Source organism: Spermophilus citellus (genome assembly GCF_964194105.1).
Source record: "Spermophilus citellus genome assembly, chromosome: 13".
Lineage (NCBI taxonomy): Eukaryota > Metazoa > Chordata > Mammalia > Rodentia > Sciuridae > Spermophilus > Spermophilus citellus.
In genome coordinates, this window is record NC_138193.1 from 81,825,678 (window position 1) to 81,839,520 (window position 13,843).

General features: G+C 48.4%; 1 protein-coding gene across 6 annotated transcripts in view; it reads right to left on the minus strand.

Moving 5' to 3' along the window:
• Positions 1–1,727: 1,727 nt before the first annotated feature.
• Positions 1,728–13,843, minus strand: part of MTA3 (metastasis associated 1 family member 3) — a gene marked incomplete at its 3' end in the record, with an annotated part of 145,274 nt that continues 133,158 nt past the window's right edge. For 3 of the 6 annotated variants that reach the window (XM_081264654.1, XM_081264658.1, XM_081264653.1), the window contains one exon: positions 1,728–5,247. In XM_081264654.1, the coding sequence (XP_081120780.1) occupies positions 5,222–5,247 (26 nt within the window). Of the gene's footprint in view, positions 5,248–6,276; positions 6,351–13,843 lie in introns of all 6 variants that reach the window. The other 3 variants (XR_014018547.1, XM_081264655.1, XM_081264656.1) reach the window with 3 other exon arrangements.

The window sequence follows — 13,843 nt, forward strand, 5'->3', positions numbered from 1 at the left end:
TAAGCACCTTACACATCTCAATTTCTTTAGTCCTATAAGGTAGACACTATTATTACCCATATTACAGATGAAAACATTGAGACCCAGAGAGGTTGAGGGACTTGCCCAATGCTATACTGCTAGTAAGTACCAGTCCGGTCTGGGTCAGGATACTCTATTGCAAGGCCCTAGGGAGTGGGTGGGTGGATTCAACCTATGGATAGCAGGAGGGTCTGATTATGAGAGGTAGCAGGACACCTCCTCTGGTGAGGAGAATGGTACTATTTCAGAGTCTTGGGGAAGAAAGCTGACAGGATTATTAGGAGGCTTGGCTCTGTGGGAAGAGGGCTTAGAGATGACACAGGACTAAAGTGGCTCATTCTGGGAATAAGAAAACAATATCCCAAAGAATCTGTAAAAGGGTCACTAAGCAAGGAGCCAGCAGGGCACAGTGGTGCACACCTGCAATCCCGGCAACTTGGGAGGCTGAGGCAGGAGGATTCCAAGTTGCAGGTCAGCCTGGGCAACTTACCAAGGACCAGTCTCAAAAAATAAAAAGGGCTGGGTATAGCTCAGGGGTAGAACATCCCTGGGTTCAAACCCCAGTACCAAACAGAACAAAATGCAAATGGACCAGGGTGTAACCTAGTAGTAGAGCACTTGCCTAGCATGTGCTAGACCCTGGGTCCCATCCCCAGCACTGGAAAATCAAGAAGCCAAAAGAGGCCTGGAGAGTTGAGCAGCCACAGCTCTAGGGGAGTTGTCAGGGTTTCTGCATGAACCTCCGCAGCTCAGGACCACTTCAGAGCAAGGGCAACTCATCCAGGAGAGGAGAAGCAGCTCCCCAGGAAGCCTGAGCATTAAAATGCGGCCCTGGCCTGGAATTAGGGGTGGCCCTCCTGGAGAGGCAGGGCACGCAACACTAGTGACAGATGACCTCCCAGGCGGGAGGCAGTACAAGTTGGGGTAGGTGCACCAGAACCGCGTAGCACCTGAGGGATTCCACTAGGAAGGGGCCTCTGTGTTCTTCCCTGAGGGTTCTCTCTGCTTCCACAAAATCTCCCCTGACCATCATCCAGCGGTACTGACCCCTCCATCCCAGAGTTCCTGCACACTACCAACATGGCCTTAATCTCAACTTTTCCTCTCTCCAAGAACCTGGACACGTCCTACTTCTCCATGGAAACCCTTGGAAGAAACTCAGTGCCTAGGGGCTGGGGATGTGGCTCGAGCGGTAGCGCGCTCGCCTGGCATGCGTGCGGCCCGGGTTCGATCCTCAGCACCACATACCAACAAAGATGTTGTGTCCGCCGAGAACTAAAAAATAAAATATTAAAAATTCTCTCTCTCTCCCCCCCCTCACTCTCTCTTTAAAAAAAAAAAAAAAAGAAACGAAACTCAGTGCCTACTTTTTGTCTTTCATCTCTCATAAAACCCAGCAAATAAGGGTCACACACAGGGTTCACCTCATCTTTCTCTGTGGTAACCTTGACAAAGAAACTAAAAGAGGGCAGTGGGACAGGGAAGCCCTGTGCTGAGCCACAGAAGCCCCCTCAATGTGCCATTCCAAGCTCCCTGGCACGGGTACCCAGAACTGGTACAACTGTGACTCCTTGGGGTGGTTACTAGGGAAAGGTTTGCCTGCTGTTCTTTCTACCCCAAGACCTAGGGGGTGCAGGGTCAGGATGTGACATGAGAAAACACAGTCCCTCAGTAGAGAAAGGCTCCTGGGAGTCTGGTGTGGCTGGGGACACAATCAAACTAGCCTGGCCTCATTACCTGAGACAAGGACCTCCTGACATGGAGTCCTGGGGTGTGTGCGCCCAGAGCCTCAGAGCTGAGCCACCGTTCCAGTCAAGGAGAGCACAAAGCCAGGCATTATTTCCAGAAATTTATTGGAAACACGATACAAACTGATTAGTAGATGGCATCTCCTTAGACAGACGGTCCACACTGGCATTACGCTGGAATGAATTATCCTGGGGAAGCACTTACGAGCACGGAAGCATGCCCTGGGTTAGGGGTCTCTGGCCTGGAGAACCAGAGACGCAGGGGAGAGGAGCAGGAGGACGCAAAGAAAACTGGGACATGGCTTTCCTGAGGGGAGTGGGGAGGTGGGCTGCTAAATGAGTAAATCTCCCCAAAGGAAACCAGGAACAACTGTGAAGAATGAAGGCTCCCTCCCTCCCCAAAGCACTGTTCCTCCAGGTGGAGGATAAAGAATCCACAAAGACCCAAGGGGGCAGCTCTGTCTCCTTCACCAGGGTCCAGGACAGCAGCATGAACACCGGGATGGGACACGACACGAGCAGGCAGGGCATAAACCCAGGCCGCTGGCCCTCAGGCCTGCCCTCCAGCTGCTCTGCCCTACCACACGCTGGGGGCTGACCCTGTGGGTTGCCGTCCCGGCTCCTAGGGAAGCTGGCTTCTGGCTGGGGTTAGCTAACATGAGGCACCGCAGAAATATGGAGGGCGAGAAGGGAGCGGTTAAGCTCCTTCTCCCCTTCTCTCCACAGGGAGCCTTTCTGACAGGGACTGTCAAAATATAGACCCCAGATGTGCCTTTGGGGTCTATATTTTGTCCCTGGTGAGCAGAACTCTCTCTGCTTCCTGGCTGTCCTGAAGGACTCAGGGTGTGGGCGCTTCTTGCTGTTATTTCCAGGTGGTTCCTTGTTCCCCGATTCACGTCTGGTCTTTTTTCTGTGGGTTTTTTTTTTCTGTGACAAATCTGAAATAAGCCCCTATGTTTGAAATATGGGGTGTGGTTTCTGCTTTCCCAGATGGGCCCTGAGTGACAGAAACTGGGCTGTGGACTAGGCAGAACAGTGAGAGGTCCCAGCAACAGCCTGCAATCCTCTCTTCCCCACAGTTAGGACATCAGAGGTGGTGCAGTGACTAGGCGGGGGGGGGGGGGGGGGGGGGGGCGCTGCCTGCTGAGTTCGTGCCTTCGCCCAGGAAGCAGCACCATGGACGTCTGGGCTGTGCAGATAGTCTCAGCACGTCCACTCACGCACTCCTGAACAATGGTGGCAGGCGTAACCACACAGGATGGCAACGCCGTGGTGCTAAGAAGGGCTTGTTATGGTTTGGCTGTGAAGTGTGAAAGCTCATGTGTGAAGGAATGCAGGAATGTTCAGAGGCAATGCGATTATGTGATCTATAAGGTCATCATTGGATTAATCCACTAGGTGGATTGATAATTTGAAAGGTCTACTGTACTGGGTGGTGACTATAGGCAGGCAAAGAGTGGCTGGAGGAAGTCGGTCACTGGGGGGTGTGCCTTTGGGGTCTATATTTTGTCTCTGGTGAGCAGAACTCTCTCTGCTTCCTGGCTGTCATGAATAGAGCAGTCTTCCTCTGTATCCTTTGACCATGATGTTCTGCCTTACCTGAGACCCAAAGCAATGGATTCAGCCAATCACAGCCAATTGTTTGCGACCAGTGGTCCACGTGATATGGGTTAGGTGCGGGAAGTGAGGGGTGAGCACCCCTGTCCCCTGTATCCACATGTTGCAGTCAAACCAGGCCAGGGGCACAGATAGTTTTGTGTGTTTTCTTTTTCTTTAGAGAAGAAACCTCAGAGGCCTGCTGCCTCTTCCCCCAGAGTCTCTGCTGAAGGGACCTCTGTGTGGGAACCCTGGGGAAATGCCTGCTATCTGTACTACCTGCTTCATGGAGCCCTGTGACACAGGCCCCTCTCCCACAGAAGCCCCTAAGTCCAGGCTGCCCCAAGGGTCATCGGTGGTGGGAACATGGCTGGTCACCGGCACAGACACCTACACTGAGAAGCAGCTCCTCAGAGAAGCCAAAATGGATGCCCAGTTGGGCAGGGACGGGCAGATGGAGATTGAGCATCTCCTCAGCCATCGCACACCTTGTTCTCCTCAGAGCCAAGCCAGCCTCAGAGGACAAACTTCCAATGTCATCCTCATTTCTCTGACACCTTACTCTTCCTGGAGGTCAGGTCAATTGTTGCCACTCTGTCTTGCAACAACCTGTTTGGGGCACCTCACAGCCATTCACCTGCCCCCCCAACTATAGCCCCCAAGAAACTGGGAGGTCAGACTCCAGTTGTTTTCCACAGAGCCCTGAGGCCCGACCCGCCCAATGGAGGGTAGGGGAGCACTGGGCTCGGGCTGCTCAAGAAGCTAATGGCACTGAGTGGTTCTGGCACTGAGTGGTTCCAATGCCCGCAGCTGTGTGCACAGGTGGCAGAGTGGCCAGCTGGAATGCCACCAAGGGCTGTGCCCAGGGAAGGCAGGTAGAGCCCAAGCCAGTAAATCAGGCAGGTCTCCTGGGGCTGAGGCACATATGCCTACAGAAACACTGGCCAGAGGGGTGGGGGCCATGCAGCCACCTACAGACTCATACCTGCAAACAGTCCTTCAACCCACTTTCCTTCATCTGCCTCAAATAAACCTGGGTGATTGAGGACCCGCTGTGGACCCACCTGGCTACAGCTTGTCAGCTGATTCAGCGGTAAGGGAACAGGGCAATAAGCAAATGGCTTGTCACAGTGATGCACAGACTTGGCATGTTTAACGCCTGCTCTTGCTGGAGACTCCAGGGGAACACAGAACCAGAGAGAACACCAGCCTCCCCGCAGCAACGAACCAGATGCCCAGCAGAGCCCGGGGCTTGCCTCATCTTCGGATCACTGTGCAGCAGGGGCTGGGAGTGGGATGGAGTCCGGGATGTGGGGGTCAAGACTAACACTTCCCCAGTTAAAAAAAAAAAAAGCAGCCTATTGAGAAAATGCCAAGTGACAGGAACAGCGAGGGTGGGGAAATACCATGAACTGCGTAAACACCAGCACATTTCTTAAGAAAAATGCACTCAGAAAGCTGCCACATCCCTCCTGTGCATAACTATACAGCATAAAACAGAGCAGGACAGACACATGCAGGGCAGCAGGGCTCCAAGCTCTCAGCAGCCTCCATCGCCCGAGGCTACCATTCCTGGGGAGTGTGGCGCCAATAAGTGAGGAGGAGTGGCTCCTGCCCCCCCTCGGTTCTCAGGCAGGTCTGCTGGGGACAGAGTGGTCTCTGAGAAGGAAGCCAGGCGCTGCTGGTTCACAGGTGGAGGTGCAGATTTGGAACCTGCACTCCTACAGTTTCTTCCCTCCCCATCGGGTCTCCGTGGGGTACACGCGGGGGTCTCCAGCTGCCTCCTTCCCAGGCACAGCTGTGAACATCAGCAGGACAGTAGCGAGTCTTGGATTGTAGGATGGAACAGGGATCGCTCAGTCTGACACACAACAAGTGAGTTCTGGAAAAGGGAAGAAATAGGTCAAGGTTGAGCAAGTGCCCATGGGAGAAGCAAGACAAGAGGGATCATGGGATCAGCCCTCCCACCATGACATCCTTCAGGGAAGGGAGCCCAGCACCAACTCAAATAAATGCTCACAATGTAGTTTAAGACTGGACAGGCCGTCCATGGCGGCACACACCTGTAGTCCCAGTGGCTTGGGAGGCTGAGACAGGAAGATTGCAAGTTCAAAGCCAGCCTCAGCAATGGCGAGGCGCTAAGCAACTCAGTGAGAACCTGTCTCTAAATAAAATGCAAAACAGGGCTGGGGATGTGGCTCAGTGATTGAGTGCTCCTGAGTTCAATCCCCAATACCTCCCCCAAAAAAGACTGAACCAGAGGGGAAGTTTAGTAAGTTAAGAAGATATCCGATGTGCTAAAGCATCTGGAAAGTGGGTTTTGGATGGGCAGAATGAATGCAGCCAGGTGGCCCAGCACAGCAGGCCCTTCCACGCCTATCACCAGACCTTGGGGAACTTCCCTGAGACAAAAGAACAGGGAGCACAGCTGGCAGGGAGGAGGCACAATCTCATCTTCAGTAATCATAATCAATCATCATGACGTGGACACTCCCTGGTGATGACCACCCTGTGTGTGTGTGTGTGTGTAGATGTAGCCCAGGGCTCTGCACACACCAGGGAAGCACTTTACCACTGAGCCACATCCCCTGTGGACACATTATTTGTAGAGGGGAGTGAAGTTCGGTCCCGGCAGTGTCACAGGGTCAGAACCTGTTCCTATGCCCCTCTTCTTCTCCCCAAACTTTCGACTCTCCTTTCTCCAAGCTCAGCATCTAGGGCTTTGCAAAGAGATGCATATATGAGCAGACCTGGCCTGGGAGCTGGGTCATCACCAGCTCATGTGACCCAGCAGCAGTGAGACCTTTTCCTTGGTCACTAGGAAAGTGGCTGGGAGGGAGGGGGTTTTTGCTCAGACAACATCTCTCCCATCATGCACTCTGCAGCCAGGAAAGGACCCAGGGACGCTCACCTTCACAGCCTTGTACCACGCTGAGGAAGGGTTGCAGGATGGAGTGGAGCTGTGCCTTCACTTCATGAGCCTTTCTAGAATAGGGAAGGCACATGTACACAGCCTGGTATTTGATATGGGCTCAGTAAAAATATATTAAAGAATCAGATAAATTCAGTTTAGGGATCAATAAACATTTGCTTTACTGAACTTACTGAAGGTTATATAGCTGCTTTATTTAAACTTCACCAGAACCTTGGGAGGTTAGGAACTTGTTCAAGGTCACACAGGGTGAGTAAGGCCAGGGATCAGAATCTGAATACAGATCTTCTTAATTCAGTCAAGTTTTTCCTGCTATACCAAACAGTACATCATCCCTCCAGCCCAGTATTCTGATAACAGCCCAGTAAGAACTCGCTGCCCCTTTCAGTGTCTAAGTTGAAGGCTATGCACGTCAGTATCTCTCAGAAGTTTGCCCCCCACCCCCAGCCCTTTTCTGCAGAAAAGACGGTGGGGGGGTGGGGGAGGACTCTGTCACCCATTTGTCTAAAGCCCTAAAGAATGTAAACCACATGCCAGAAGAGCAATTTGTAATGAATTCCCAAGTTTCTGATCCACCATGGTAAATTTGTGCTAGGCTTACTTGCTTCAGTTTCAAAAGCAACCCTCTCCCCCTAAGTAGCTCAGAGTCTGGCAGCCAAGCTCAACACCCGCCTTCTCCACACTGGCCACGGTTTTAAGTCGAGATGTGCCATCTCTCTGCATCCCAGCTGGAGTGCTTCCCACCTGCCCTTGTACGGCGACCACCTCACCATGCCCTGCTCAGAGTTCCCCCAGCCCACTTCATTTCCTTGAAGCAAGAAACAAAAGCCACCTGCAGTCCCCAGATACAGAAGTCCATGCATGGCACCATTGGCAGAGGGCCCCAGGAAAAGGTCTAATGAGTTTCAGGTTTCCTTCCTAGACTCAGATGTAGCCCAAATCATTTCCCTTTTTTGCTTATTCTCAAATGCATTCATTTACATTTGCCACTTTTGTATGTATTAATCCTGACTCATAATAAGCAGCTATTTTGTTTTTTGGAAAATGTTCTCTGTTGCTTTGGCTACTTAAAGGACTTGAAGTCCAGGGGCTTGGAGCTTCTGCATTCTAATCAGTCCGTGCACAGAGAGCAACCTCTCATAAGGCTTCTAGCCACGAGCTTCTGAGGTGGCTTCCTTCCCTTTAAGAAGTGGAGGAAACGGCCATTGGGACTGCGGAGGCTGGAAGCAGAAGACACAGACTGCACGCCCAGAAAGCCAGACTTGAGGCTTGGAGCATGGAAAGGCAAGAGCAGAGTTTGTCCCCAGAGTCAAAGGGCTCTGGAAGTGGGGAAGGGAGGCTGAAACAGCCCCAGAGCTCTACTGACTTCTAACCCCTGGGCCACTGTCGACCTCCTTCCAATGTGAATGTTTATGCTCTGAAGAGGACAAAACTAAGGGTGTCTCAGGCACAAGGCAAGGCACGAAGCCCACTTGAGGCAGAGAGATGAAGTGAACGCAGGCCCACTAAATGATTCACCTGCAGCGCTCTTCCTACAGAGCTCCCAGAATACAGACCAACTCCACCCTCTGAGAAAAGAGCCAGGAAGAAGGCAAACTGGACTATACATGGAGAGGAAAACCTAAGAAGAACAAAAACCACTACCAATATCCTCAAAGAAGTACCCACGAAACATAAGCAGTAGCTTATTTTATTTTATTCAAACGAGAGAACCCAGGGGCTCACAGAAGGAGGGCTTTACTGAACTTACTGTAGGTTATATAAACTGCTTTAGGGGGAAACTCTAGATGTTCAGAAAAGAGTGGTAGAGCGCTTGTCTGGCACGAATGAGGCACTGGGTTCGGTCCTCAGCACCACATAAATAAATAAAATAAGGGTATTGTGTCCATCTACAACTAAAACAAACAAACAAAGCTCATGGAAGAACCAAGGAGTTCTGCTTTCTATAATGGTAGGCTGATTTATACATGGCTAACCCTGCAGCCAACAAACTCTGGACAAATCATGAAACCAACTATTTGGAAGTACAGGAAAGCAGCCAAAACAAGACATAAATCGGAAAGGCTGTGACCCCAGAACAAAATGAGGTAGGTGAGAACCACTCTGAACCGGCTTCCACTGGAGCACTTCCACAGCTCAGGCTGAGGAGTCAGGGGAGAGGCCAAGGTCACCAGTGCTGGTGGCTGGAAATTGAGGGAGATCTTGGAAAGGAAAGAAACCAGACAAGGGGAGCCCAGGCCAGTTCCCCTCAAATTACTGGCTGATTTCTGAACTACCTAGGGATAGAGAGAGACGGAGGAGCCCTGGGAATCATCAGCCCAAGGCTCCAAGAGCCCAGCAGTGACCCCAGCGTGTGTGGAGCCCTAGGAGGGCGGAGTTTGGAGTTGAAGTTCTACCAAGTTAGAGTGGACACACACCCGCTCCCCAAGCAAAACCCAACAGACTCATGGGAGAAACAAAATTCTGGTTGGAAGAACGAAGCTGAAAAAGTCTCCCAGAGAGCAGAGTAAAAAGACACCAATATGAAAACTGCAGAGAAAAAAGAAGGCAGTAGAGGGCCAGTCCAGGAAGTCCAATATCCCAATATTCTGCACATTTTTTTCTGTGGAGTGTCCCCCCAAATGCCCTCAGTGTGGGACCCTATTTTCCCCCACTGTCTCCTGCTCACCCACTGCCCAGAAGGGACTCGCAGGAAAGCTGCATTAGAGCATAGGAAGGGTCTTCTCAAGTTATCTCCTTTGCAACCTCCATCGAACCAAGTTAATCTTTTGGTTTGCACCTCCTGTTTACATTAATCACTTTTTATACTCATTTATATGTAAATAGTTGCTAATAAAATGCATAAATTATAACTCAGATGTTTTCTGAGCTTAAAGAATGCTCAGTCATTTGGAAGGGAAAACAGGAAACAGGGAAAGAAAATAATAATGAGGAGGGCTGAGAAGCTTAAAATGAGCCCAGTGGGGGTTTTCAAATCACCTAGATTGTGACAAACACACCCCATCTCCATTGCCCTGGAGGCTCTGCAGATTCTGGAGGCTTCCCCTCATTTCTTTGCTGGAACCCAGGAGACTGTCTGGAGGCTGCCTACAAGGAATGGCTCCTGGGGTTGGTCTTTACTTCACTGGGCATGAGGAGTCATGTGGGAGCACGTGGGAGGCCCTGGGTTCAATCTCCAGCACCGCAAAAGGAAAAGAAAGAAAGAAAAAGAGAGAGAGGATCCCACGCTGCTATCTCAATGGCTTTCTCAGACACGGGGGCCTGCCTTTGATGGCTGAGTCAAACCTTTTTCTCAGGGACCCAATCCTCTCCCTCTCCGGTCTCTTTTCTGAACATCTAGAGTTTCCCCTAAAGCTCGAGACCCCATTCTCCAGGCAGAGGTTCACTCTCCTTCAGAGATATCCTCTGTTTCAGTGAGATGGGTGAACACACCGGCAGGCCAGTTTAAAAAGGCTCTCCATAATGGCCCCTTAAAGTAATCAGCAACTCTTATTGAGGAGGCCAGTGCTGGCCCTCACAGCTGCACTTGAGGAACTACCATGGACTTTTATTACTTTTCTAGGACCTCCATATTGCTGAGAAGGTCCCAAGTTCAGACCTCTTGGGGACTTGCACAATAGTATCTCCCTCAGGGATAAGACAGAAGTGCTCTCTGGGAAAAACCGTAATATCAGAAACCTAGGAATGGTCCTGCAGGTAAACAATCTGGCATCCTTCCAGAACACCAAGTTGCTGACTAATCATGCACTTGGGGTCTGCCTTCCTTTACAACTGTACCTGTGGCTCACAGGCTGAGAGAGCATCCACAGCGCCCAGACACTGCTTAGAATGTCCTGTAACCCTCTGGATACCTGAAGTTCTCTGCTATAGTGCTTCAACTCAATAAATCCTAAAGCCATAATGGCCCTTTACAAAATAATTTTTTTAAAACCTCAATGACTTTAAGAATATATTTAACCAGGCTATGAGACTACTTGAGAAGGAGACCGGAGGCGAATCTAGGGACACTTGATATTCTTCGTAAACAATGTTTGAGAACATTTGAAAATACTGCAGTCTTTTGAAATGGCATGAAATTGTTGACAGAAGGCAGCCTGGGCCCAGGCATGCTTGGGAGTGTCATCAGCTATCCTTGGCAGTCTATTTTTATTGGGATTGTGAATACAGCAGATGCATTCCCACAGCTCCATCACTGTACAATGGCCCTCGCCATCACCATTTCCCAGGGTTGGGATGCCAACAGTTGGATTGTTGAATCACTGATTTCAGAAACAAGTCATCAAAAGGACAATCTTCACACCCTAGATCATAATATTGTCCTTACAGAGGCACCGGCAGAAGACACCCTCTTCATGGGAGAGTTAGAGAAATGATCTAACTTAGTACAAAAGATAAATAAGAAAAATCTACAGTGTACTCACAGTCCCAGGGGAAATAAGCAGAGGAGGGTAGATTATGAAGGGCTTTATTATACAATTCATCACCTTTTTCTGACTCTGTCCCACTGAAAACTCACCTCTTTGGAGCCTGTTGCTTTGGTTTCCCTGACAGGCTGAGTCTTGATTCACTACCCCTGGGACAAGAGCCAAGTCATCCTGCACAAAGGTTGAGACAGCTCCGGCTGATGCTCATGTGGTCTCTACCACTCCTTAAGCAGAAGTCAGTCTTCCTCTAGGTCCCCAATTTCTAAAGACTGAGACAGCGGGCAATTACCTGGTCCCTATACAGGGGGATGGAAGTGCCACAGACCTAGCAAAATCGCAAGCAGCTGACACTGGGTGGAGCCAAGGGCAGCCCCTTAGGGGGTCAGGAGAGGACAAGATGGTCAGCCCATCTCACTGTCTGTTTTCTGGATTTTTTTCTGATTCAGCTTTCACTCTGAGAAATATTCTGCTGCCTCAAGATCATGATGCTCCATCCCTCTGCTGTAGGAGCCTAGAGGCAGCAGAGCAACTCCTCTTATAAACCTAATTTCCTATCTTTAATGCTCCTCAGAATTATTTAATCAAGAGCAATTTATCTTTATAGGTACTGGACCCCTAAAATGTGCAAATACACACTGGAACAACCCCCTCCCCAATTTACCTTCAAGTAAATCCTTGAGCTTTTGTTTTGTTTTTGTTTTTTGATTGTATCACTAGGTTACCCAAGCTGGCCTTGAACTCCTGGGCTCAATTCATTCTCCTGTCTCAGCCTCCCTAGTAGCTGAGATTACAGGTGCGTACCCCTAAACCCAGCCACATGAGCCATTTTTTGAGAATCATACTTTCAGGCAAGGAACAAATAATTATGATTTCTGAGGAAGGTACTGACATTTTATTTATATGTAATCCATATGACTACAAAATTCTGATACCTTAGAAATTCCCAAATAAAACTTCAGTAGCAGCTAATCTTTTAAGTAGAGACAGAATCTGAACACTCAATGAACATCTACTATGAGTCAGAGACTATGCTGAGAATAGCATAGAATCTGACTTGAACACCTTTCACCTTTAGATGATTCTGTGAATTTTTTCTTATTTCTTTTTTCCCTTCTTCCCAACATTAATATAGCTCTTAGGCCCCAAGAACAATACAAGAGATACGATATAGGCAGAGGAGCTTTATAGAGGCAGGAAAGGGAGAAAAGGGCTTTTGTTCAACAATGGCGGCTTACACTTCATGGTCTGAGCAAAGAAAAATACCCTCTATATTTCTCAATACCTTTGCAAATATACAGCCATCTCTTACACAGGGAAAACATAAACATCTTCCATGTACATATGCCCGCACTCAACACACAGATTTGGATCCTTATTTACCTGGAGGAAAAAACACTAGATTTGGAGTTTAAATTCCAAACTGCTGCTACTTGTTAACATTTTGATGGTAGGCAAATCCCTTAACCTTGCTGAACTTTGATGCTTTTGTTAGAAAAGCAGATTTTAACACCTGTTTCATAAAGTGTTTAGATATTGAAGTGATATAAAGTCCACACAAATTTTTTTCATCATTAGAACAACTCTGTAAGGCAAATAGGACCTGCACTTTACAGAGAAAACAGGTACAAAGAAACCAAGTGGTTCACCTACGGTCACACAGGAAGTAATCAGAGAAGTCGGCAATGAATCTCATCTGACTCCAAATACTCAGATGCCTGCCCTACCCCTGTGGCACAGATGAATTCCTTTTCCCCTGCTGCCCTCTCTTTTGGGCTCTCAGACATGGAAAGATTTCCCCTTAATGGCTCTTCTATCCCTGAAGACTAGAGGGCCTTCTCTACTCACAGTCACTTTTGCCACAGGAAGAGGATCTTGAGTAGTTCCTGGAGAACAGGGGAACTTGACTCAGGACAAGTTGGGCCCTTGGCATACATGATGGAAAAGAATTTCAGCACCTATCAGTAAAGGCACCTTTCTTTCTTAGGAAAGCAGACACACTTCGAGGAAGAATCTAGGCCATCTCAATCAAGAATGAGAAATGTTTTGGGGGTTTTTGAATTGCTTTTTTAAAGGAAACTTGGTGAGAGATAGGCTTGAGAAGGTACGTGAGAATGACATCAGTCTGGTCATATTCAGGCTACACCAGGGCCTTTGAAGGGCTTTTACCAGATTCAGGTAAAAGTGACTTCCAGAAAGGCAATAAGAAGTTGTCTTTCAGCTGGGTGCAGTGGCCCATGCCTGTAATCCCAGTGATGAGAGGCTGAGGCAGGAGGATCACAAGTTTAAGGCCAGCCTCAGCAAATTAGCAAGTCCCTAAGTAACTTAATGAGACCTTGTCTCAAAAAAAAAAAAAAAAAAAAAAAAAAAAAAAAAAAAAGCTGGGGATGTAGCTAGTTCAGTGGTAAAGCACCCCTGGGTTCAATCCCCAGTACCCCCCCCCCAAAAAAAATCTTTCTGTTAGCAGAAACCAAGAGGCTCCCATTATCAAGAATCTGAGCCTGGTACAGTGATGCACACCTGTAATACTAGCGACTTGGGAAGCTTAGGCAGGAAGAGGGGAAGGCACAAGCCACTGAGAAGGAAATAGGAAGTCCCATAATTGAGCGATCAAATAATTCAGTAGAAGCAGGTTTCATTTCCAGGTAAATTAGTTCTATCAGAATCATGTTTGGAATGCTCATCTGTCTGACATGCTGATAATTAAGTAGTGGTGCTAACTGATTTCATTATTCCATCACAAAGGGCAAGGCTTTTGCATGAGTTTGCATCTATTTCAGTAGACACTGGTATTAACTATTCTATGAAAACTCATTACCAGCCAAACATTTTTCTAGTACTTTTTTTTCAAATTTTATTTTTTCAGGTTGTAGATGGATACAATAACTTTATTTTATTTATTTATTTATTTTAAAATATTTTTATCAGTTGTTGATGAATCTTTATTTTTATTTTATTTATTTTTATGTGATGCTGAGGATCAAATCCAGTGCCTCACAAATGCTAGGCAAGTACTCTACCACTGAGCCACAACCCCAGCCCCTCCAGTACTTTTGGGTTCATACTGGAAACTCAGGTTAGATAGAATCCTACATCCTGAGGAAATAAGAGGCAGACTCATTTCT